Source organism: Anomaloglossus baeobatrachus, chromosome 9 (genome assembly GCF_048569485.1).
Source record: "Anomaloglossus baeobatrachus isolate aAnoBae1 chromosome 9, aAnoBae1.hap1, whole genome shotgun sequence".
In the NCBI taxonomy this organism is placed as follows: domain Eukaryota; kingdom Metazoa; phylum Chordata; class Amphibia; order Anura; family Aromobatidae; genus Anomaloglossus; species Anomaloglossus baeobatrachus.
In genome coordinates, this window is record NC_134361.1 from 228,040,369 (window position 1) to 228,065,093 (window position 24,725).

Below are 24,725 nucleotides of genomic sequence, written 5' to 3' on the forward strand. Positions count from 1 at the left end.
TTAGCACTGCAGTCCTTGCGGCGGATCAGTGCGGTCTAGCCTGCTGAGTCATGCGTTGCGGCGGATCAGTGGTTAGCACTGCAGTCTTGCGGCGGCTCAGTGGTTAGCACTGCAGTCCTTGCGGCGGCTCAGTGGTTTAGCACTGCAGTCTTGCGGCGGCTCAGTGGTTAGCACTGCAGTCTTGCGGCGGCTCAGTGGTTAGCACTGCAGTCTTTCTTGCGGCGGCTCAGTGGTTAGCACTGCAGTCTTGCGGCGGCTCAGTGGTTAGCACTGCAGTCTTGGACGGCGGCTCAGTGGTTAGCACTGCAGTCTTGCGGCGGCTCAGTGGTTAGCACTGCAGTCTTGCGGTGGCTCAGTGGTTAGCACTGCAGTCTTGCAGCACTGAGGTTTGTGATGATATTATTGCTGAGATTATAACCAGTCGTATTAAAATGCAAATACAACCTAAACAGTAATTCCAGAGACTTGTGCGTGGCGCGGCCTCACCTGAGATGCTGGAGATTTGGCTGACCGGGAGGTGGTCACGGCCCTCTGCAGATCAGCCCGGATCTTCTTTGTCTGGAGGCAAGTGGTGACGCAATTAGATGACAAAAAACTTAGGAGATTTTATAAAAACGACTAAATCTGAGCGGGATCCACTGTACCCGGGGGATCTTTGCAGGTGGCGAGATCTTGTGCAGATGCTCATGCACTGCTCCAGGACCTTCTGCAGCTCCAGGAACCTCTGCAATTGTGCCCTTAGACGCCCTTCTTCTGCAGCCCTACAAATAACATCATTCATTAATGTGGGGGGGACCCGGACCATTACTGGCTCCGGAAAACCTACACTAAACCCTCATCTGAGTATTAAAGGGGTTCTCCTATATTTAGGCACTGCTAACCCCTGAAAATGGAGGCTCCACAGCTCTGATTCAGCCCTGCATACCCCCCGTTCTTCCCTGCACAGCTGCACTGCAGCCATGCGCTGTATAGGGACGTCAGAGGCCCCATTCACATTACACCGTGTGCAGAATTATTAGGCAAGTTGTATTTAGTCGTATTTTAGAGGATTTTTTTATTATTGATCCACAGCTATGTTCTCAATCACCCTAAAAGCCTCATAAATATCAGCGCTTAATATTTTTGGGCAGCTGGAGGGGTTAATATTTTGGCAGTTGGAGGGGGTTCATATTTTTGGCAGTTGGAGGGGTTCATATTTTGGCAGTTGGAGGGGTTTTTTAGATGTTGGCTTCTTAGGAGGATCTGTTTGTGCAGTGACTATTTACTGTGCAGAATTATTAGGCAACTTCATAAAAAACCAAATCTATTCCCATCTCACTTGTTTGTCACCAGGTAAACCAATATAACTGCACAAAGAAGGGAATTTTGTTTACTTACCGTAAATTCCTTTTCTTCTAGCTCCTATTGGGAGACCCAGACAATTGTCTGGGTCTCCCAATGGAGCGACAGAAGAAATATAGAAATAAAACATTCCTGACATGCAAAAAACAAACCCAGAAAATGAGGGACTCCAATATAGCCCCCTTTCTATCTGATGACCCTCAGCAGCCTCCATCCATAGATCCTGTCATTGCTTGATCTGTTTACAACTCAACATTGCGTGCTAGCAGCCTCCAGACTCCACAGCCGTCCAGAACTCCACAGCCTCCAGACTCCACAGCCTCCAGACGACTCACACAGCCTCCAGACTCCACAGCCTCCAGACTCCACAGCCTCCAGACTCCACAGCCTCCAGACTCACACAGCCTCCAGACTCCACAGCCTCTAGACTCCACAGCCTCCAGACTCTGCTCCCAGAGGTGGACTGTTTCCCCTCCCTGTAGGTCTCACATATGAGGGACCACAGGTTCTCTATGGGGATTCAGATCAGGGGGAACAAGGGGGCTATGTCATTATTTTTCATCTTTTAGACCTTTACTGGCAGCCACGCTGTGGAGTAGTTGGATGCATGTGATGGAGCATTGTCCTGCATGAAAATCATGTTTTTCTTGAGCGATAGCGACTTCTTCCTTGTACCACTGCTTGAAGAAGTTGTCTTCCAGAAACTGGCAGTAGGTCTGGGAGTTGAGCTTCACTCCATCCTCAACCAGAAAAGGTCCCACAAGTTGATCTTTGATGACCCCAGCCCATACCAGTGCCCCACCTCCACCTTGCTGGCGTCTGAGTCGGAGTGGAGCCTCTGCCCTTTTACTGATCCAGCCTCGGGCCCATCCATCTGCCCATCAAGAGTCACTCTCATTTCATCATCCATAAAACCTGTGAAGAAATCAGTCTTCAGATATTTTCTGTGGCCCAGTCTTGAGGTTTTATCTTGTTTCTTGGTCAGAGGTGTGGTGGTTTTCGGCCTTCCTTACCTTGGCCTGTCCCTGAGTATGGCACACCTTGTGCTCTTTGATACTCCAGTAACGTTGGAGCTCTGAAATATGGCCAAACTGGTGGCAAATGGCCTCTTGGCAGATTCACGCTTTATTTTCCTCAATTCATGGGGCAGTTATTTTGCGCTTTTTTGACCAGCACGCTTCTTTGCGACCCTGTTGGCTATTTGCCATGAAACGCTTGATTGTTCAGTGATCACACTTCAAAAGTTTGGCAATTTCCAGACTGCTGCGTCCCTCTGCAAGACATCGCACAATATGGACTTTTCAGAGCCCGTCACATCTCTCTTCTGACCCATTCTGCCAAAGGAAATGAAGTTGCCTAATAATTGCGCACCCCTTATATTAGGGTGTGTTGTGTCATTACACCGCACCCCTCCTCATTACAGAGAGGTACATCACCGGAGTTACTTCATTGGTAGTTGGCTCTCAGCCTATACAGCTTGGAGTAGGACGACATGTATACACAAGCATCATGTGATCACAATACGCATTTACCTAATAATTCTGCACATGGTGTAGGAGCTTTGCTGCAGTTTACCTGCACAGCGGGAGGGCGGGGTGCAGCTCTGAATCAGAAATCAATTTTCTGAATAGGTGGGACCCCACTTTCTCACTAATTGGTTGTATATCTTAAAGGGAACCTGTCAGCAGATTTGGGGCCTATAAGCTGCGGCCACCACCAGTGGGCTCCTATATGCAGTATTCTGACATGCTTGTATATAAGAGCCCAGGCCGCTGTGTACAAACATAAAGAAGGGAATTTTGTTTACTTACCGTAAATTCCTTTTCTTCTAGCTCCAATTGGGAGACCCAGACAATTGACAATTGGTGTATAGCTACTGCCTCAGAGGCCACACAAAGTAATACACTTAAAAGTGTAAAGCCCCTCCCCTTCTGCCTATACACCCACCGTGGGATCACGGGCTCCTCAGTTTTAGTGCCAAAGCAAGAAGGAGGATAGCCAATAAACTGGGTTTAAAAACACAATTCAATCCGAAGGAATATCGGAGAACTGAAACCATTCAACATGAACAACATGTGTACCCGAAAAAACAAAAAGCCCGAAGGAAACAGGGCGGGTGCTGGGTCTCCCAATTGGAGCTAGAAGAAAAGGAATTTACGGTAAGTAAACAAAATTCCCTTCTTCTTTGTCGCTCCATTGGGAGACCCAGACAATTGGGACGTCCAAAAGCAGTCCCTGGGTGGGTAAAATAATATCTCGTGATAGGGCCGTAAAACGGCCCCTTCCTACAGGGGGGCAATCGCCGCCTGAAGGACTTGTCTACCTAGGCTGGCGTCCGCCGAAGCGTAGGTATGCACCTGATAATGCTTGGTAAAAGTGTGCAGACTCGACCAGGTAGCCGCCTGGCACACCTGCTGAGCCGTAGCCTGGTGCCGTAATGCCCAGGACGCACCCACGGCTCTGGTAGAATGGGCCTTCAGCCCTGAGGGAACCGGAAGCCCAGCAGAACGGTAGGCTTCAAGAATTGGTTCCTTGATCCACCGAGCCAGGGTGGATTTGGAAGCTTGCGACCCTTTACGCTGACCAGCGACAAGGACAAAGAGTGCATCCGAGCGGCGCAGGGGCGCCGTGCGGGAAAAGTAGATTCTGAGTGCTCTCACCAGATCCAACAAATGCAAATCCTTTTCACATTGATGAACTGGATGAGGACACAAAGAAGGTAAGGAGATATCCTGATTGAGATGAAAGGGGGATACCACCTTAGGGAGAAACTCCGGAATCGGGCGCAGAACCACCTTGTCCTGGTGAAACACCAGGAAGGGAGATTTGCATGACAGCGCTGCTAGCTCGGACACTCTCCGAAGAGACGTGACCGCTACTAGAAAGGCCACTTTCTGTGAAAGACGAGAAAGGGAAACATCCTTCATAGGCTCGAAAGGCGGCTTCTGGAGAGCAATTAGAACCCTGTTCAGATCCCAGGGCTCTAACGGCCGCTTGTAAGGAGGGACGATATGACAAACCCCTTGCAGGAACATGCGTACCTGAGGAAGTCGTGCTAGGCGCTTCTGAAAAAATACAGATAGCGCTGAGACTTGTCCTTTAAGGGAGCCGAGCGACAAACCTTTTTCCAAACCGGATTGCAGGAAGGAAAGAAAAGTAGGCAATGCAAATGGCCAGGGAGAAACTCCCTGAGCAGAGCACCAAGATAAGAATATCCTCCACGTCCTGTGGTAGATCTTGGCGGATGTCGGTTTCCTAGCCTGTCTCATGGTGGCAATGACCTCTTGAGATAATCCTGAAGACGCTAGGATCCAGGACTCAATGGCCACACAGTCAGGTTCAGGGCCGCAGAATTCAGATGGAAAAACGGCCCTTGAGACAGCAAGTCTGGTCGGTCTGGTAGTGCCCACGGTTGGCCTACCGTGAGATGCCACAGATCCGGGTACCACGACCTCCTCGGCCAGTCTGGAGCGACGAGGATGGCGCGGCGGCAGTCGGACCTGATCTTGCGTAGCACTCTGGGCAACAGTGCCAGAGGTGGGAACACATAAGGTAGCCGGAACTGCGACCAATCTTGAACTAAGGCGTCCGCCGCCAGAGCTCGGTGATCGTGAGACCGTGCCATGAAAGCCGGGACCTTGTTGTTGTGCCGGGACGCCATTAGGTCGACGTCCGGCATCCCCCAGCGGCGACAGATCTCCTGAAACACGTCCGGGTGAAGAGACCATTCCCCTGCGTCCATACCCTGGCGACTGAGGAAGTCTGCTTCCCAGTTTTCCACGCCCGGGATGTGAACTGCGGATATGGTGGATGCCGTGTCTTCCACCCACGTCAGAATCCGCCGGACTTCCTGGAAGGCTTGCCGACTGCGTGTTCCTCCTTGGTGGTTGATGTATACCACCGCTGTGGAGTTGTCCGACTGAATTCGGATCTGCTTGCCCTCCAGCCACGGCTGGAAGGCTTGTAGGGCAAGATACACTGCTCTGATTTCCAGAACATTGATCTGAAGGGTGGACTCTTGCTGAGTCCACGTACCTTGAGCCCTGTGGTGGAGAAAAACTGCTCCCCACCCTGATAGACTCGCGTCTGTCGTGACCACCGCCCAGGATGGGGGTAGGAAGGACTTTCCTTTTGACAATGAGGTGGGAAGAAGCCACCACCGAAGAGATTCCTTGGCCGCCTGAGAAAGGGAGACGTTCCTGTCGAGGGACGTCGACTTCCCGTCCCATTGGCGGAGAATGTCCCATTGTAGTGGACGCAGATGAAACTGCGCGAAAGGGACTGCCTCCATTGTTGCTACCATCTTCCCTAGGAAGTGCATGAGGCGTCTCAAGGGGTGTGACTGGCCTTGATGGAGAGATTGCACCCCTGTCTGTAGTGAACGCTGTTTGTCCAGCGGAAGCTTCACTATCGCTGAGAGAGTATGAAACTCCATGCCAAGATATGTTAGCGATTGGGTCGGGGGTCAGATTTGACTTTGAAAAGTTGATGATCCACCCGAAACTCTGGAGAGTCTCCAGCGCAACGTTCAGGCTGTGTTGGCATGCCTCTTGAGAAGGCGCCTTGACAAGTAGATCGTCCAAATAAGGGATCACAGAGTGACCCTGAGAGTGCAGGACTGCTACTACTGCTGCCATGACCTTGGTGAAGACCCGTGGGGCTGTCGCCAGCCCGAAAGGCAGAGCTACGAACTGAAGGTGTTCGTCTCCTATAACGAAGCGCAAGAAGCGCTGGTGCTCTGGAGCAATCGGCACGTGGAGATAAGCATCCTTGATATCGATCGATGCTAGGAAATCTCCTTGAGACATTGAGGCGATGACGGAGCGGAGGGATTCCATCCGGAACCGCCTGGTTTTCACGTGCTTGTTGAGCAGTTTTAGATCCAGAACGGGACGGAAAGACCCGTCCTTTTTTGGCACCACAAACAAATTGGAGTAAAAACCGTGACCTTGCTCCTGAAGAGGAACAGGGGTCACCACTCCTTCTGCCTTTAGAGTGCACACCGCTTGCAGAAGAGCATCGGCTCGGTCGGGAGGTGGAGAAGTTCTGAAGAATCGAGTTGGAGGACGAGAACTGAACTCTATCCTGTACCCGTGAGACAGAATGTCTCTCACCCAACGGTCTTTGACCTGTGGCAGCCAAATGTCGCCAAAGCGGGAGAGCCTGCCACCGACCGAGGATGCGGAGAGAGGAGGCCGAAAGTCATGAGGAAGCCGCCTTGGTAGCGGGTCTTCCGGCTGTCTTTTTTGGGCGTGACTGAGCCCGCCAAGAATCTGAGCTCCTCTGATCCCTTTGAGTCCTTTTGGACGAGGAGAATTGGGACCTGCCCGAGCCTCGAAAGGACCGAAACCCCGACTGTCCCCTCCTCTGTTGGGGTTTGTTTGGTTTGGGCTGGGGTAAGGATGAATCCTTACCCTTGGACTGTTTAATGATTTCATCCAATCGCTCACCAAACAGTCGGTCACCAGAAAATGGCAAACTGGTTAAGCACTTTTTGGAAGCAGAATCTGCCTTCCATTCCCTTAACCACAAGGCTCTGCGTAAAACCACGGAGTTGGCGGACGCCACTGCCGTACGGCTCGTAGAGTCCAGGACAGCATTAATCGCGTAAGACGCAAATGCAGTCATTTGAGAGGTTAAGGACGCTACTTGCGGAACAGATGTACGTGTGACCGTGTCAATCTGTGCAAGACCAGCTGAAATAGCTTGGAGTGCCCATACAGCTGCGAATGCAGGAGCAAACGACGCGCCGATAGCTTCATAGATGGATTTCAACCAGAGCTCCATCTGTCTGTCATTGGCATCTTTAAGTGCAGCCCCATCTTCCACTGCTACTAAGGATCTAGCCGCAAGCCTGGAGATTGGAGGATCCACTTTGGGACACTGTGTCCAGCTCTTGACCACGTCAGGAGGAAAGGGATAACGTGTATCCTTAAGTCGTTTGGAGAAACGCTTATCTGGATAAGCGTGGTGTTTCTGGACTGACTCTCTAACGTCAGAGTGGTCCAGAAAAGTACTTAATTTACGCTTGGGATACCTGAAATGGAATTTCTCCTGCTGTGAAGCTGACTCCTCCACTGGAGGAGCTGGGGGAGAAATATCCAACATTTTATTGATGGACGCTATAAGATCATTCACTATGGCGTCACCATCAGGAGTATCCAGATTGAGAGCGGTCTCAGGATCAGAATCCTGATCAGCTACCTCCGCCTCATCATACAGAGAGCCCTGCTGGGACCCTGACCAGTGTGATGAAGTCGAGGGCCGCTCATAGCGAGCTCGCTTAGGCTGTCTGGGACTGTCGTCCGTGTCAGAGCCATCACCCTGGGATGCATGGGACCCCCCCGGAGCCCGGAGCTGTTCCAACTGAGGGGGACCAGGGAGCAATGATTCAACAGTGCCCATGGTCTGAGTTACCGGTCTAGACTGCAAAGTTTCTAGAATTTTAGTCATAGTCACAGACAATCTATCAGCAAAAACTGCAAACTCCGTCCCTGTCACCTGGACAGTATTCACAGGTGGTTCTCCCTGGGTCACCTCTAGCAGAGGCCCCGGCCGAGCAAGTGCCACAGGGGCCGAGCACTGCACACAATGGGGGTCAGTGGAACCTGCCGGTAGAGTAGCCTCACATGCGGTACAAGCAGCATAGAAAGCCTGTGCCTTGGCACCCTTGCTTTTTGCGGACGACATGCTGTTGTCTCCTCTGAGCAATCTAGGAGGGTATATAGCCAAGAAACACCAGCGCCCGTACAGTGCAGTGTATAGCATGCAAGCATAAAAATACAAATGTACACTTCGGCACTAGTGGGGTCAGCACCAGAGGTGCTGCTTACCGCCCGCTCAAAAGCGGGTGTGTGGTCGTCAGAATCCCGTGTCTGGGTCTCCCAGAACTTGTCTCCCCTCTCCAGCTCAGACTGCACACAGGAATGGCTGCCGGCGTTATGTGAAGAGGGGCGGACCGTGGGCGTGCCTCAGACAAAGTGCGGGAAACTGGCGTCCCACTGTGCCCAGTGTGAGGGCTGGAGTATTGTAAAGTAGACTCCAGCCCTCGGCGCTGACGTTCTGTACAGCTTCCCGCCCTTCCCCTGACTGGCAGGCCTGGGGGCGGGAACGAAACGAAACTAGGCACGGCCAGCGCGGAAGTCCCCGGCGCACCACAAGTCCCAGCCGCGCCGCAGTGTAAAACTGACAGCAGCGGCCGGCGCGGCAGTTCCCAATACATTGACTCACTCAGCAGAGCTGTAGTTAGTAATGGCACAAGCGCGCAGCGCTGTTGTCCCCGGCGCACTAACACACCCAGCAATGCTGCAGTGTGTCTGAGCGCGGTCTGTACGGGGACACAGAGTACCTTGACGTAGCAGGGCCCTGTCCCTGACGATACTCAGCTCCATATCCAGCAGATTCCCCAGGGGCTGTGGATGGAGCACGGTCTCAGTGCCTGGAGACCGGTAAGATCCCACTTCACCCAGAGCCCTAAGGGGGATGGGGAAGGAAAGCAGCATGTGGGCTCCAGCCTCCGTACCCGCAATGGGTACCTCAACCTTAACAAACACCGCCGACAAGAGTGGGGTGAGAAGGGAGCATGCTGGGGGCCCTATATGGGCCCTCTTTTCTTCCATCCGACATAGTCAGCAGCTGCTGCTGACTAAACAGTGGAGCTATGCGTGCATGTCTGACCTCCTTCGCACAAAGCATGAAAACTGAGGAGCCCGTGATCCCACGGGGGGTGTATAGGCAGAAGGGGAGGGGCTTTACACTTTTAAGTGTAATACTTTGTGTGGCCTCCGGAGGCAGTAGCTATACACCAATTGTCAATTGTCTGGGTCTCCCAATGGAGCGACAAAGAAAAACACTTTATAATACTCACCTAAACCAGTCGCTGCGGCGGTCCAATGGGCGTTCTCTTCCTTTGGCACCGCCTCTTTCGGCCATCCTTGTCATCCTTCTGAAGCCGTGGTGCAGGACGCGGCTACGTCATCCACACTCGCCGACAGTCAGGTCCTGAGCAGGGCAGATCAAAGTATTGTAGTGCGCCTGCACGGGATCGGCGAGTGTGTAGACGTGTCATGCAGGAGTACAAAGATGGCCGAAAAGGGCAGTGCCAATACTGGAGGACGGAGACGCCCATCTGAGCCACATCCACCGCAGCGACCGCTTTAGGTGAGTATTATAAAGTGATTTTTATGTTCTACACAGCGGCCTGGGCTCTTATATACAGGATGTTAGATTACTGTATATAAATGAGCCCGGTGGTGGTGGCCGCAGCTTATAGGCCCCAAATCTGCTGACAGGTTCACTTAACCCCTTCACGACCTTTGACGGATCTTTCCGTCATGGAGCGTGTGCAGTTAAGCCCCACCCCCTGCCGCAGGCAGAATGCGGCGATCGGCGCACATAACTGTTTTTAACAGCTGACGTGTGCCTGCATGTTACGAGTGGAATCGCATTCCACCCGTAACATTAACCCCTTACATCTCACTGCCAATGTCTGGCAGCGAGATGTATAAACACGCGGTCACGATTTTTACTCACCGCCGCCCCCACCGGAAGTCATGTGTCACGTGATCACATGACTTTCGGTGGTTGCCATGGTAGCACAGGGTCATGTGATGACGCCTGTAGCTATTATGAGTCACTTCCTGATTCACTCGGCCCGGAGCCGAGTGAATCAGGAAGTGATCATATCTGCTGTTTACAGCTGTGTAGCTGTGATCAGCAGATAGGGGACTATAGCGATCAGCAATCCGATCGCTCTGCCCTAGGGGGACTAGGAAAATAAAAAAATAAAAAAAAGTTTTATTAAAAAAAATAAAAACCTAAAAAGTTCAAATCACCCCCCTTTCGCCCCATTGAAAATTAAAGGGTTAAAAAAACACACATTTGGTATCGCCGCGTTCAGAAATGACCAATCTATCAAAATATAAAATCAATAAATCTGATAAGTAAACGGCGTAGCGGCAAAAAAAATTCCAAACGCCAAAATTACGTTTTTTGTTCGCCACAATTTTTGCACAAACTGCAATAACAGGCGATCAAAACGTAGCATCTGCGCAAAAATGGTACCATTAGAAACGACAGCTTGAGACGCAAGAAATTAAGCCATCACTGAGCCATAGATCCCGAAAAATGACTACGCTACGGGTTTTGGAAAATGGCGCAAAACGTGCACCACTTTTTTTGGACAAGCTTGTGAATTTTTTTTCAACCCCTTAAATACAAGTAAACCTATTCATGTTTGGTGTCTACAAACTCGCACCGACCTGAGGCATCACATAGATACATCAGTTTTACCATATAGTGAACACTGTGAATAAAATATCCCAAAAACTATTGTGCGATCACACTTTTTTTTTGCAATTTTTCTGCACTTGGAATTTTTTTGCCGTTTTCCAGTACACTATATGGTAAAACTGATGGTTTCCATTTAAAAGTACAACTCGTCCCGCAAAAAACAAGCCCTCATATGGCAAGATTGACGGAAAAATAAAAAAGTTACGGCTCTCGGAAGAAGGGGAGCAAAAAACAAAAACGCAAAAACGGAAAGTGCCCGGGGGCTGAAGGGGTTAAATATGTCACCACTTTATGAGATGGAATCCATTTAATAGCTACAAATGGTTTTTCATCCTTTGGGTGATTTCCATTTGAACAGTGGGGGATTCACAAGCAAAATGTATTAAAGGGGTTGTCTACTACTAGAACAACCCACTGCGATTCCACATTTCCCCCAGATAAAATAATAAAGCCCACACTCACCTCCTGTACTGGGGCCGTTCCTGTAGTGTCCGGGATCACGTGACGTCACGTGAGCCCTTCGTCCAATCAGTGCGGATGTCCATCAGACCAAACAAGTTAATCAACAGGAAGTGAACATTGAGCTCACTTCCTGTTAATTGTTCATTTGGTCCAAAGAAGGACAGAGGCGCTGATTGGACGCGTAACGTCACGTGAGCCCTGAAGCCGTGATCCCTGACACCGCTGGAAGGGCGCCGCTACGAGAGGGGAGTGTAGGCTTTATTATTTTACCCGGGGGAAACGTGAAATACGAAAACGGTTGTCCTAGTAGTGGACAACCCCTTTAAGAAGTTCCAGAACTTTCCGTTATAGAACACCCCGAGATGCATCTCTGCGACTGAGCAGCAAGTAGGTCACATGGATACCTTTAACCCCTTCACGACCAGCTGATTTTTCGCTTTCCGGTTTGTTTTTTCGCTATTCTTCTTCCGAGAGACGTAACTTTTTTATTTCTTTGGTCAATATGGTCATGTGAGGGCTTGTTTTTTGCGGAACGATCTGTACTTTTAGATGAAACCATGAGTTTTACCATATAGTGTAGTGGAAAACTTCAAAGAAGGGAATTTTGTTTACTTACCGTAAATTCCTTTTCTTCTAGCTCCAATTGGGAAACCCAGACCATTGGGTGTATAGGCTATGCCTCCGGAGGCCGCACAAAGTATTACACTAAAAGTGTAAAGCCCCTCCCCTTCTGCCTATACACTCCCCGTGCTCCCACGGGCTCCTCAGTTTTGGTGCAAAAGCAAGAAGGAGGAAAAAATTATAAACTGGTTTTAAGTAAATTCAATCCGAAGGAATATCGGAGAACTGAAACCATTCAACATGAACAACATGTGTACACAAAAAAAAACAGGGGCGGGTGCTGGGTCTCCCAATTGGAGCTAGAAGAAAAGGAATTTACGGTAAGTAAACAAAATTCCCTTCTTTGTCGCTCCATTGGGAGACCCAGACAATTGGGACGTCCAAAAGCAGTCCCTGGGTGGGTAAAATAATACCTCGTAATAGAGCCGTAAAACGGCCCCTTCCTACAGGTGGGCAACCGCCGCCTGAAGGACTTGCCTACCTAGGCTGGCATCCGCCGAAGCATAGGTATGAACCTGATAGTGTTTCGTGAAAGTGTGCAGGCTCGACCAGGTAGCCGCCTGACACACCTGCTGAGCCGTAGCCTGGTGCCTCAAAGCCCAGGACGCACCCACGGCTCTGGTAGAATGGGCCTTCAGCCCTGAGGGCACCGGAAGCCCAGCAGAACGGTAGGCTTCGAGAATTGGTTCCTTGATCCACCGAGCCAGGGTTGACTTGGAAGCCTGTGACCCTTTACGCTGGCCAGCGACAAGGACAAAGAGTGCATCCGAGCGGCGCAGGGGCGCCGTACGATCGATGTAGAGTCTGAGTGCTCTCACCAGATCTAACAAGTGCAAATCCTTTTCACATTGGTGAACTGGATGAGGACAAAACGAGGGTAAGGAGATGTCCTGATTGAGATGAAAAGGGGATACCACCTTAGGGAGGAATTCCGGAACCGGACGCAGAACCACCTTGTCCTGGTGAAACACCAGGAAAGGAGCTTTGCATGATAACGCTGCCAACTCAGACACTCTCCGAAGTGATGTGACTGCTACTAGGAAGGCCACTTTCTGTGAAAGGCGTGCGAGCGAAATATCCCTCATTGGCTCGAACGGTGGTTTCTGAAGAACCATCAGCACCCTGTTCAGATCCCAGGGTTCTAACGGCCGCTTGTAAGGAGGGACGATGTGACAAACCCCCTGCAGGAACGTGCGTACCTGTGGAAGTCTGGCTAGGCGCTTCTGAAAAAAACACAGAGAGCGCAGAGACTTGTCCCTTAAGGGAGCCTAGCGACAAACCCTTTTCCAATCCGGATTGAAGAAAGGACAGAAAAGTGGGCAAGGCAAATGGCCAGGGAGAAATACCCTGAGCAGAGCACCACGACAGGAATATTTTCCACGTCCTGTGGTAGATCTTGGCGGACGTTGGTTTCCTAGCCTGTCTCATAGTGGCAATGACGTCTTGAGATAATCCTGAAGACGCTAGGATCCAGGACTCAATGGCCACACAGTCAGGTTGAGGGCCGCAGAATTCAGATGGAAAAACGGCCCTTGAGACAGCAAATCTGGTCGGTCTGGCAGTGCCCACGGTTCGCCGACAGTGAGATGCCACAGATCCGGGTACCACGACCTCCTCGGCCAGTCTGGAGCGACGAGGATGACGCGGCGGCAGTCGGCCCTGATCTTGCGTAACACTCTGGGCAACAGTGCCAGAGGAGGAAACACATAAGGAAGCCGAAACTGCAACCAATCCTGAACTAAGGCGTCTGCCGCCAGAGCTCTGTGATCTTGAGATCGAGCCATGAATGTTGGGACCTTGTTGTTGTGCCGTGACGCCATTAGGTCGACGTCCGGCATCCCCCAGCGGCAACAGATCTCCTGAAACACGTCCGGGTGAAGGGACCATTCCCCTGCGTCCATGCCCTGGCGACTGAGAAAGTCTGCTTCCCAGTTTTCTACGCCCGGGATGTGAACTGCGGATATGGTGGATGCTGTGGCTTCCACCCACAGCAGAATCCGCCGGACTTCCTGGAAGGCTTGCCGACTGCGTGTCCCACCTTGGTGGTTGATGTAAGCCACCGCTGTGGAGTTGTCCGACTGAATTCGGATCTGCTTGCCTTCCAGCCACTGCTGGAACGCTTTTAGGGCAAGATACACTGCCCTGATCTCCAGAACATTGATCTGAAGTGAGGACTCTTGCTGAGTCCACGTACCCTGAGCCCTGTGGTGGAGAAAAAAATGCTCCCCACCCTGACAGACTCGCGTCCGTCGTGACCACCGCCCAGGATGGGGGTAGGAAGGATTTCCCCTTCGATAATGAGGTGGGAAGAAGCCACCACCGAAGGGAAGCTTTGGTTGCCTGAGAGAGGGAGACGTTCCTGTCTAGGGACGTCGGCATCCTGTCCCACTTCCGTAGGATGTCCCATTGAAGTGGACGCAGGTGAAACTGCGCGAAAAGGACTGCCTCCATTGCTGCCACCATCTTCCCCAGGAAGTGCATGAGGCGCCTCAAGGGGTGTGACCGACCTTGAAGGAGATATTGCACCCCTGTCTGTAGTGAACGCTGTTTGTCCAGCGGAAGCTTCACTATCGCTGGAAGAGTATGAAACTCCATGCCAAGATATGTCAGCGATTGGACCGGTGTCAGATTTGACTTTGGAAAATTGATGATCCACCCGAAACTCTGGAGAATCTCCAGAGTAACGTTGAGGCTGTGTTGGCATGCCTCTTGAGAGGGTGCCTTGACCAGCAGATCGTCTAAGTAAGGTATCACTGAGTGACCCTGAGAGTGGAGGACTGCAACTACTGTAGCCATGACCTTGGTGAAAACCCTTGGGGCTGTCGCCAGGCCGAACGGCAGTGCCGCGAACTGAAGGTGTTCGTCTCCTATGGCGAAGCGCAAGAAGCGCTGATGCTCTGGAGCAATCGGTACGTGGAGATAAGCATCCTTGATATCGATCGATGCTAGGAAATCTCCTTGGGACATTGAGGCGATGACGGAGCGGAGGGATTCCATCCGGAACCGCCTGGTCCTTACGTGTTTGTTGAGCAGTTTTAGGTCCAAAACAGGACGGAAGGACCCGTCCTTCTTTGGAACCACAAACAGGTTGGAGTAGAAACCGTGACCCTGTTGCTGAAGAGGAACCGGGACCACCACTCCTTCTGCCTTCAGAATGCCCACCGCCTGCCGAAGAGCCTCGGCTCGCTCGGGAGGCGGAGATGTTCTGAAGAATCGAGTCGGAGGACGAGAGCTGAACTCTATCCTGTAACCGTGAGACAAAATGTTTCTCACCCAACGGTCTTTTACTTGTGGCAGCCAAATGTCGGAAAAGCGGGAGAGCCTGCCACCGACCGAGGATGCGGTGTGAGGAGGCCGAAAGTCATGAGGAAGCCGCCTTAGAAGCGGCACCTCCGGCGGTCTTTTTAGGTCGTGATTTAGACCGCCATGCGTCGGAGTTCCTCTGATCCTTCTGAGGCCTTTTGGACGAGGAGAATTGGGACCTGCCCGCGCCCCGAAAGGACCGAAACCTCGACTGCCCTCTCCTCTGTTGGGGTATGTTCGGTTTGGGCTGGGGTAAGGATGTATCCTTTCCCTTAGATTGTTTGATGATTTCATCCAAACGCTCGCCAAACAATCTGTCGCCAGAAATTGGCAAACTGGTTAAGCGCTTTTTGGAAGCAGAATCTGCCTTCCATTCCCGTAGCCACAAGGCCCTGCGGAGTACCACCGAATTGGCGGCTGCCACCGCCGTACGGCTCGCAGAGTCCAGGACAGCATTAATAGCATAAGACGCAAATGCCGAGGTCTGAGTGGTAAAGGACGCCACTTGTGGCGCGGACGTGCATGTGGCTGCTTCAATTTGCGCTTGACCTGCTGAGATAGCTTGTAGCGCCCATACGGCTGCGAATGCTGGGGCAAAAGAAGCGCCGATCGCTTCATAGATGGATTTCAACCAGAGCTCCATCTGCCTGTCAGTGGCATCCTTGAGTGCAGCCCCATCTTCCACTGCAAGTATGGATCTAGCCGCCAGTCTGGAGATTGGAGGATCCACTTTGGGACACTGAGTCCAACCTTTAACCACGTCAGGTGGAAAGGGATAACGTGTATCCTTAAGGCGCTTAGAAAAACGCTTATCTGGACAAGCATGGTGATTCTGGACTGCCTCTCTGAAATCAGAGTGGTCCAGAAACATACTCGGTGTACGCTTGGGGAACCTGAACCGGAATTTCTCCTGCTGAGAAGCCGACTCCTCCACCGGAGGAGCTGAGGGAGAAATATCCAGCATTTGATTGATGGACGCAATAAGATCGTTCACTATGGCGTCCCCGTCTGGAGTATTAAGATTGAGAGCGCCCTCAGGATCAGAATCCTGATCAGCTACCTCCGCTTCATCAACTCGAGATTCCCCTCGCTGAGACCCTGAACAATGTGATGATGTCGAGGGAAAATCTAAGCGAGTTCGCTTAGTCGGTCTGGGGCTGGGGTCTGTGTCAGAACCCTCAGCCTGAGATCTATGAGATACCCCGGGAGGACATTGTTGGTCCAACTGAGGGGGGCCGGGGAAAAAAGATTCAACAGAGTCCCTGTGCTGAGATACCGGCCTGTACTGCAAGGCTGCCATAGTCTCAGAGAGTTTTGCAAACTCTGTCCCCGTCACCTGGACATTGTCAGCAGGTGGCTCCCCCTGGGCCCCCCCTAGCAGAGGCTCTGGCTGAGCAAGTGTCACAGGGCCCGAACACTGTATACAATGAGGGTCAGTGGAACCTGCCAGTAACGGAGTCGTACATGCGGCGCAGGCAGCATAATATGCCTGTGTTTTGGCACCCCTGCCTTTTGTGGACGCCATGCCATTATCTTCCCTGACAACACAATAGGGTATATAGCCAGAAATCAACTGTGCACCATGCAGTGTAAAGTATATACCATAACATATACAGTATAGTTACACTACTGCACAATGGGGCTAGCACCACAGGTGCTGCTTACCACCCGCTTCAAGCGGTTGTGAGGCCCCCCAAGTCCCTGCCTGGGTCTCCCAGACTTTGTCCCCCTCTGCTGCGTCCGAGGAGCTGACAGGAATGGCTGCCGGCGTCCTGAGGAGAGGAGGGAGTCGTGGGCGTGGCTGAGAAAGTGCGGGAACTGGAGCCGCACTGTGCACAGTGAGAGGGGTGGAGTATGCAAAACATGCTCCAGCCCTCAGTGCTGCTCGTTCTGTACAGCTTCCCGCCCTTCCCCTGCCTGTCAGGGCTGAGGGCGGGAGGAAGAGAGACTAGGCCGCAAAAAGCCGGGGACTCTAGTAATAAGCGCGGCCGCCGTATATGCGCGGCCAGCGCGGAAGTCCCCGGCGAACTACAAGTCCCAGCCGCGCCGCAGTGTTTCCGTGGCAGCGGCGGTCAGCGCGGCAGTCCCTATACATAAAACACACTCAGCAACGCTGAGTGTGTAATGGCACATTTTAACCCGGTCAGCGCCGCGGTCTCCGGTGCACTAGCACACCCAGCAAAGCTGTAGTGTTGCTGTGCGCCGGTCCCCACAGGGATACAGAGTACCTCCACGTAGCAGGGCCATGTCCCTGAACGGTACCCGGCTCCTATCCAGCAGGCTCCACAGGAGTTGTGGATGAAGCTCGGTCTCAGTGCCTGGAGACCGATAGGATCCCACTTCACCCAGAGCCCTGAGGGGGATGGGGAAGGAAAGCAGCATGTGGGCTCCAGCCTCCGTACCCGCAATGGATACCTCAACCTTAACAACACCGCCGACAAAAGTGGGGTGAGAAGGGAGCATGCTGGGGGCCCTATGTGGGCCCACTTTTCTTCCATCCGACATAGTCAGCAGCTGCTGCTGACTAAGCTGTGGAGCTATGCGTGCATGTCTGACCTCCTTCGCACAAAGCAAAAAACTGAGGAGCCCGTGGGAGCACGGGGAGTGTATAGGCAGAAGGGGAGGGGCTTTACACTTTTAGTGTAATACTTTGTGCGGCCTCCGGAGGCATAGCCTATATACCCAATGGTCTGGGTCTCCCAATGGAGCGACAAAGAAAAAAAAAATTCCAAATGCGGAAAAATTGCAAAAAAGAGAATTTTGTTTACTTACCGTAAATTCTTTTTCTTATAGTTCCGTATTGGGAGACCCAGACATTGGGTGTATAGCTTCTGCCTCCGGAGGACACACAAAGTACTACACTTAAAAGTGTAGCTCCTCCCTCTGAGCCTATACACCCCCTGGAGAACCAGATCTAGCCAGTTTAGTGCACAAGCTGAAGGAGAACATCCACCTACAAGTAAAAACAGAGCAAGAACCGGAACAACTGGAGACTCTGTCCACGACAACAGCCGGTGATAACACACGGAACAAGAAATTGCCAACAGGGAGGGAGCTGGGTCTCCCAATACGGAACTATAAGAAAAAGAATTTACGGTAAGTAACAAAATTCTTTTTCTTTATCGTTCCTTTGGGAGACCCAAACCATGGGACGTCTCAAAGCAGTCCATGGGTGGAAATAAACAGAAAAACTGCGAAGTAGGCGGAGCCTAACTTCACAAATGGAAAAGCAAAAAAGCTTATACAGTTATTTGGTGCCAATGATATGTACCACCAAAATGCACCCCACCCTCTCAATGAGCCACAGTTCAACAACCATTGGGATAAGGTACGACAGGTCCTTACAAAGAATTGGAATATTCTTCTCAGCGAGCCCAGGCTGATTCCATTCATTAATACTCATCCCAAACTGACCGCCAAGCGTGCGAGGAATTTGAAAGATATGCTTTCTTCCAGCCACTTCAAGAGACCCACTATTTCTTTGGGTCGGGGACACAAATTAGTCTGGTCTTTCCCATGTGGTGACTGTACCATCTGCCCCTTTCTAGTCGCTGACAATTGTGTTCGTATTGATGTTTTTCCAGGAACCATCACAACCAAATTTTACTCAAATTGCCGAAGTAGGAATGTTGTATATCTCCTGGTCTGCGAGTGTCCGAAATTATATGTGGGACAGACCACACAGGAGCTTCGCCGCAGGATCCAGCACCACTTTTCGGACATCTGTCGAGCACAAAAGGATCAAGCTCAAGGTAAGCCCATTACATCTGTGGCCAAACACTTTCTTGATTCACATGGGTGCTCGTTCCGGAAGGTCCGGATTTTGGTGCTGGAGCATGTACCAACCAACATAAGGGGGTTAGGATATCCGATGAATTATTGAGAAGGGAAGCGAGATGGATATACCAACTACAGAGTCTCTCCCCTCGGGGATTGAATGAGGAACTTTTGTTCACTGGCTTCTATAAGAAGTAAGTGTTCGGTTAGCACCAGTTAGAATTTTCCCCAACATGATGTGGCATCTTGTTTATATGGGGGTTTAAGACAGTCTGATGTCATGTACATCAGCTTGTTTGGTGCTTCCATTTTCTTTACTCCTCCTCTCTCTCCTGACTCCCTTCTTTTTCTTCCCCCCCCCCCCCTCCCCAGTATATATAACATCTTGGACCTCGGTCTTCCTCCCCTCTTTTGGTGTGGGTTTGTTTTTGTTCACGTATACATTTTTATAATATTCTAGGGCTCTGACCATGTGGACCAGGTTCCATCTACCCTGAACAGGGCTTGTCGACCTTAGTTGGAGAAGAACATTTTTCTTGGATACCTGTTTTCCTGACGCGTGGATTGAAGTTCGCCTCCTTGCTTTTTCCTCTCTACAATGGTTTTTGGAGCTACAATTACTTCCTGGTGGTGAACATATTCAAGCTGCCGACCTCACTGTATGAAGACTCGTCAGAATGGGACCTTGCTATTCACTAAAATTGGACATGACATCTTGTTGGCATTTGTTTAATACCATTAAATATGTGACAGCTGTATAGGTGACTATATCATGTGCCATTATGTTTTTTGGCTCGGTCCTGGGATCGGCTCATGCATTGTGATGCTTTTGGGCGGGGTTTTTTCAAACACCCTGATGAGGCCCTTTTGGAACTGATATTTTGCTTTTTCTTGTGGTCCCTTATGCGCACACATGCCTCCCGCTTTGCGCACACAGACTGAGTATTCCCGCACCAGGGTACACGGGACAAGTGTGACGCGTATGCAGGATGGTTATCTGTGCGGTTGCCTTGGCCACCATCATGCCCTCTAAGTCCTCTAAACCTTCTTTTGCAACCTACTTATTCAGTGGTCGTGTGTATCTTTGGTGGGCTCACATTTCTGGGTTGAAACGTCCCCTGTAGGAGTATGCATTGTTGCAGCGCAGCGCATGTTTATGTAAGGTCAATATTTTTGCACTCACAGTTCTCACAATCAATCCCTTTTTGGGTGAATGTTTACTGTTTGTTCTGTGCGCACAGATGGTGAATGAGTGTGTGCTGCCCAGTGACTTTGGTTGAGGTGCACTTTGCAATTATTCCTTAGTTCTTATATGGGTACGTTTTACAAGGGTACATCAATATGTGATCAGTTTGCGTCATTATTACACGAACATAACATAGGTGTCTATATGACTGTTTGATATTTGCTGCTCATCTAATGATGTTTGGTGATTTACCCCTGTACTGTGTACATATCATGTTTTTGCGGTATTCATTTTTGAAGCCGAAATGTCCCTGCAGGGATTCCTTATGGATATTGCGCATGCGCACACTTGTGGCTTTCTGTTCAAACAAGCGAGTTACACAAACTCATTTATCTAGCGCGGGTGTACTATCTGTCTCGCATGCATAATCTATGTGTTCTTTGCGCGCCTATTCTATCTTTTATGGGACTGTTAAGTGCGTTTGTAGTACTGGCATTATTGCGCATGCGCTCTGACTGTGATGACTGCACGTCATGGTGATCACATGGTCCGGTCACGTGACAGACAATGGCGGCGCCCACCGGCGTCCTCAGTTTACATGGTTACTTCTCTCTCCCCTTCCTCCGGGTCCATGCCTGTAAGTAATTTGCTTTGATTAACATGCCTATTTAAGACACACTTACCATAGTCTGCCTCATTTCCCCTGAGGAAGCTACAACTTTTTGTAGCGATACGCGTGGGGTCTACACCCCACTCCTCTCATGCTATTGCTTTGCCACTCACCCCTTGCGACATTTTTTTTGGGTATATGTTTTGCCTCTAAAAAAAATTTTTCGGGCATATACTTCAGGGTCAGGTCATCATCATGCTTTGAGGTATTTATATGCAGTATTATTCTCTGGTTGCTTTTGTCTTCATTAGCATGTCATGTTTACTGCTTGCTATTGACTGAGCTGAACCTTTTGTGGCTATTACATTTGCCCTGATTTATTATGTGGGGTTTGTCTGTGGCTCATTGAGAGGGTGGGGTGCATTTTGGTGGTACATATCATTGGCACCAAATAACTGTATAAGCTTTTTTGCTTTTTAATTGTTTTTAATGTACATCTATGTGTTTTGCATGTCTTTTGGATATAATAAAATGTTATTGCATGGTAATTTTTGGTGATCCCACTTTGTGCATATTCTCTTTTCTCTTGTGGTTTCAATTGTTTGTTCAGAATGTGCTAGTGGTTTGTGATCCCACTTATATATTTACTCTCATTTTTGGTGCCCTCCCGCCTGTCTTGTTTAACTTCACAAATGGGCGACAGCCGCCTGAAGGATGCGTCTGCCCAAGCTCGCATCTGCCGAAGTATGAGCATGTACTTGGTAGTGCTTCGAGAAGGTGTGCAGGCTAGACCAAGTGGCAGCCTGACAGACTTGCTGAGCCGTAGCCTGGGCCTGAAAGCCCAGGAGGCACCGACAGCTCTGGTCAAGTGTGCCTTGATCCTCGGCGGGGGAGGCACCTGAGAACACAGGTAGGCCTCCGAAATGGTGGACCTAATCCAACGGGCTAAGGTCGGCTTAGAAGCCGAGAGGCCCTTACGCCGACCTGTGGTTAGCACAAAAAGAGAGGTGCACCGCCTAAGAGCAGCGGTGCGAGCCACATAGATCCGGAGAGCACGCACCAGATTTAGAGTATGCAGCGCTTTCTCAAAGCGATGAACAGGAGCCGGACAAAAGGAAGGTAGGGTAATGTCCTGGTTAAGGTGGAAAGGAGACACCACCTTAGGGAGAAAGTCCGGGGTCGGACGGAGAACTACCTTGTCTTGATGAAAAACCAAAAAAGGTGACTCCGAAGAGAGCGCAACCAAATCAGAGACTCTCCTGAGGGAAGTTATGGCCACTAGAAAGACCACTTTCTGTGAAAGACGAAACAAAGAAACCTCCCAAGAGGTTCAAAGGGGGGTTTCTGCAAGGCCGTGAGGACCAAATTGAGGTCCCAGGGATCCAAGGGCCGCCGATAAGGCGGAATGATGTGAGACGCGCCCTGCATGAAGGTGCGGACCTGAGCCAGCCGGGCGATACGCCGCTGGAACATCACTGACAGAGCCGAGACTTGTCCCTTGAGAGAGTTGAGGGAGAGTCCTAGCTGCAGGCCGGACTGTAAAAAAGACAGAAGGGTCGGCAACGAGAATGGCCAAAAAGGATGGCCGGAAGAGCGACATCAGGACAGGAAAATTTTCCAAGTCCTGTGATAGATCTTGACGGAGGAAGACTTACGGGCCCGAGTCATAGTGGAGATGACTTCAGGAGGAATACCAGAAGCCGTGAGGATCCAGGACTCAAGAGCCACGCCGTCAATCTGAGAGCCGCAGAATTCTGGCGGAAAAACGGACCCTGTGAGAGAAGGTCTGGGCGGTCCGGGAGATGCCACAGCACCTCAACGGACAGTTGGAGCAGGTCTGGGTACCAAGCTCGCCTGGGCCAGTCCGGTGCAATGAGGATGACTCGACGGCCCTCCAGTCCGATCTTGCGCAGGACTCTGGGCAAGAGAGCTAGAGGGGGAAACACGTAGGACAGATGAAACTGGGACCAGTCTTGAACCAGAGCGTCCGCGGCGAATGCCTGAGGATCGTGGGAGCGAGCCACGTAAACCGGAACCTTGTTGTTGTGACGGGATGCCATTAGGTCCACGTCCGGAGTGCCCCACTTGCGGCAGATTGACTGAAACACTGCCGGATGCAGGGACCACTCGCCACTGTCCACGCTTTGACGGCTGAGATAATCTGCCTCCCAGTTTTCCACGCCTGGGATGTGGACTGCGGATATGGTGGACTTGGAGTCCTCTGCCCATTGAAGGATGCGTTGTACCTCCAACATTGCCAGGCGGCTGCGAGTCCCGCCTTGGTGATTGATGTAGGCAACCGCTGTCGCGTTGTCTGACTGGACTCGAATGTGCTTGCCCGCCAACAGGTGGTGAAAGGCTAGGAGAGCTAGAAACACAGCTCTGGTTTCCAGCACATTGATCGAGAGGGCTGATTCGGACGGAGTCCAAGTGCCCTGTGCTCGGTGGTGGAGACATACCGCTCCCCAGCCGGATAGACTGGGATCCGTGGTGAGGATCACCCAGGACGGAGTCAGGAAGGAGCGTCCCTGAGACAGAGAGAGGGGCCGAAGCCACCACTGAAGAGAGAGCTCCTGGTCCGTGGCGACAGAGCCACTAACCTGTGCAAGGAGGAAGGCCGCTTGTCCCAACAGCGGAGAATGTCCAGCTGCAGGGGACGCAGATGGAACTGGGCAAAGGGAACAGCCTCCATGGAGGCCACCATCTGACCCAGCACCTGCATCAGGCGCCTGAGGGAATAACGGCGGGGCCTCAGCAGAGAGCGCACCGCCAGTTGGAGGGACTGCTGTTTGACTAAGGGCAGCTTCACAAGTGCCGGCAAAGTCTCGAACTGCATCCCTAGGTACGTGAGACTCTGGGTCGGAGTCAGAGTGGACTTGGGCAGGTTGACAAGTCACCCGAATTGGGCTAGAGTGGCGAGAGTGAGCGAGACACTCCGCTGACGGTCTGCGCTGGATGAAGCCTTGACTAGAAGGTCGTCCAGGTAAGGAATCACTGCCAACCCCTGGAGGTGCAGGACCGCAACCACTGCTGCCATGACCTTGGTGAATACTCGAGGGGCCGTGGCTAACCCGAAGGGGAGAGCCACGAATTGGAAATGATCCTCTCCGATTGCAAAACGTAGCCAACGCTGGTGTGAAACTGCAATTGGCACATGCAGATAGGCATCTCTGATGTCGATGGACGCCAGGAACTCCCCTTGGGTCATTGAGGCAATGACCGATCGCAGAGACTCCATGCGAAAATGCCGCACCTGAACATGCTTGTTGAGAAGCTTGAGGTCCAGGATGGGCCGGAAGGAACCGTCCTTTTTGGGGACTAGGAAGAGGTTTGAGTAGAAACCTCTGAACCGTTCCCGGGCGGGAACCGGTACAATTACTCCGTTGGCCTGCAAGGATGCCACGGCCTGCGAGAAGGCGGTGGCTTTGGAGCAGGGGGGAGTTGACAGAAAAAATCTGTTTGGCGGGCTGGATAGAATTCTATCCTGTAGCCGTGGGAGAGGATATCCCGCACCCACTGATCGGAGACGTGTTGAAACCACGTGTCGCCAAAGTGGGAGAGCCTGCCACCGACTAAGGACGTTGCTGGCGCGGACAGATAGTCACGAGGAGGCTGCCTTAGTGGCAGCAGCACCTGCGGTCTTCTGAGGACGCGGCTTTGTGCGCCAGCTGGATTTTTGGTCCTTGGCAGTGTTAGTGGACGAGGCCGAGGGCTTAGAGGACGACCAGTTAGAGGAACAAAAGGAACGAAACCTCGACTGGTTCCTACCCTGGGCGGGTTTCCTGGTCTTGGTTTGTGGCATGGAAGTACTCTTCCCCGCCAGTAGCCTCCTTAATAATTTCATCCAGTTATTCACCGAACAGCCGGGACCCAGCAAAAGGGAGTCCAGCAAGAAACTTCTTAGAAGAAGCGTCTGCCTTCCACTCTCGAAGCCACAGGATCCTGCGGATAGCAAGGGAATTAGCGGAGGCCACCGCAGTGCGGTGAGAAGCCTCCAGCATGGCAGACATGGCATAGGATGAAAAAGCTGAAGCTTGGAAGTTAAGGTAACCATTTCGGGCATAGATTCCCTGGTGAGGGAATGCATCTCCTCTAGAGAAGCAGAGATGGCTTTGAGAGCCCACACTGCTGCAA

The 24,725-nt window shown here is 51.4% G+C and overlaps 1 protein-coding gene across 1 annotated transcript in view; it reads right to left on the reverse strand.

The window, feature by feature from the left end:
- GLE1 (GLE1 RNA export mediator) overlaps window positions 1-24,725 on the reverse strand; it is a 63,392-nt gene that overhangs the window by 26,207 nt on the left and 12,460 nt on the right. The window contains 4 exon segments of the mRNA XM_075324699.1: window positions 487-514; window positions 517-558; window positions 640-675; window positions 677-753. Of these exon segments, the coding sequence (XP_075180814.1) occupies window positions 487-514; window positions 517-558; window positions 640-675; window positions 677-753 (183 nt within the window).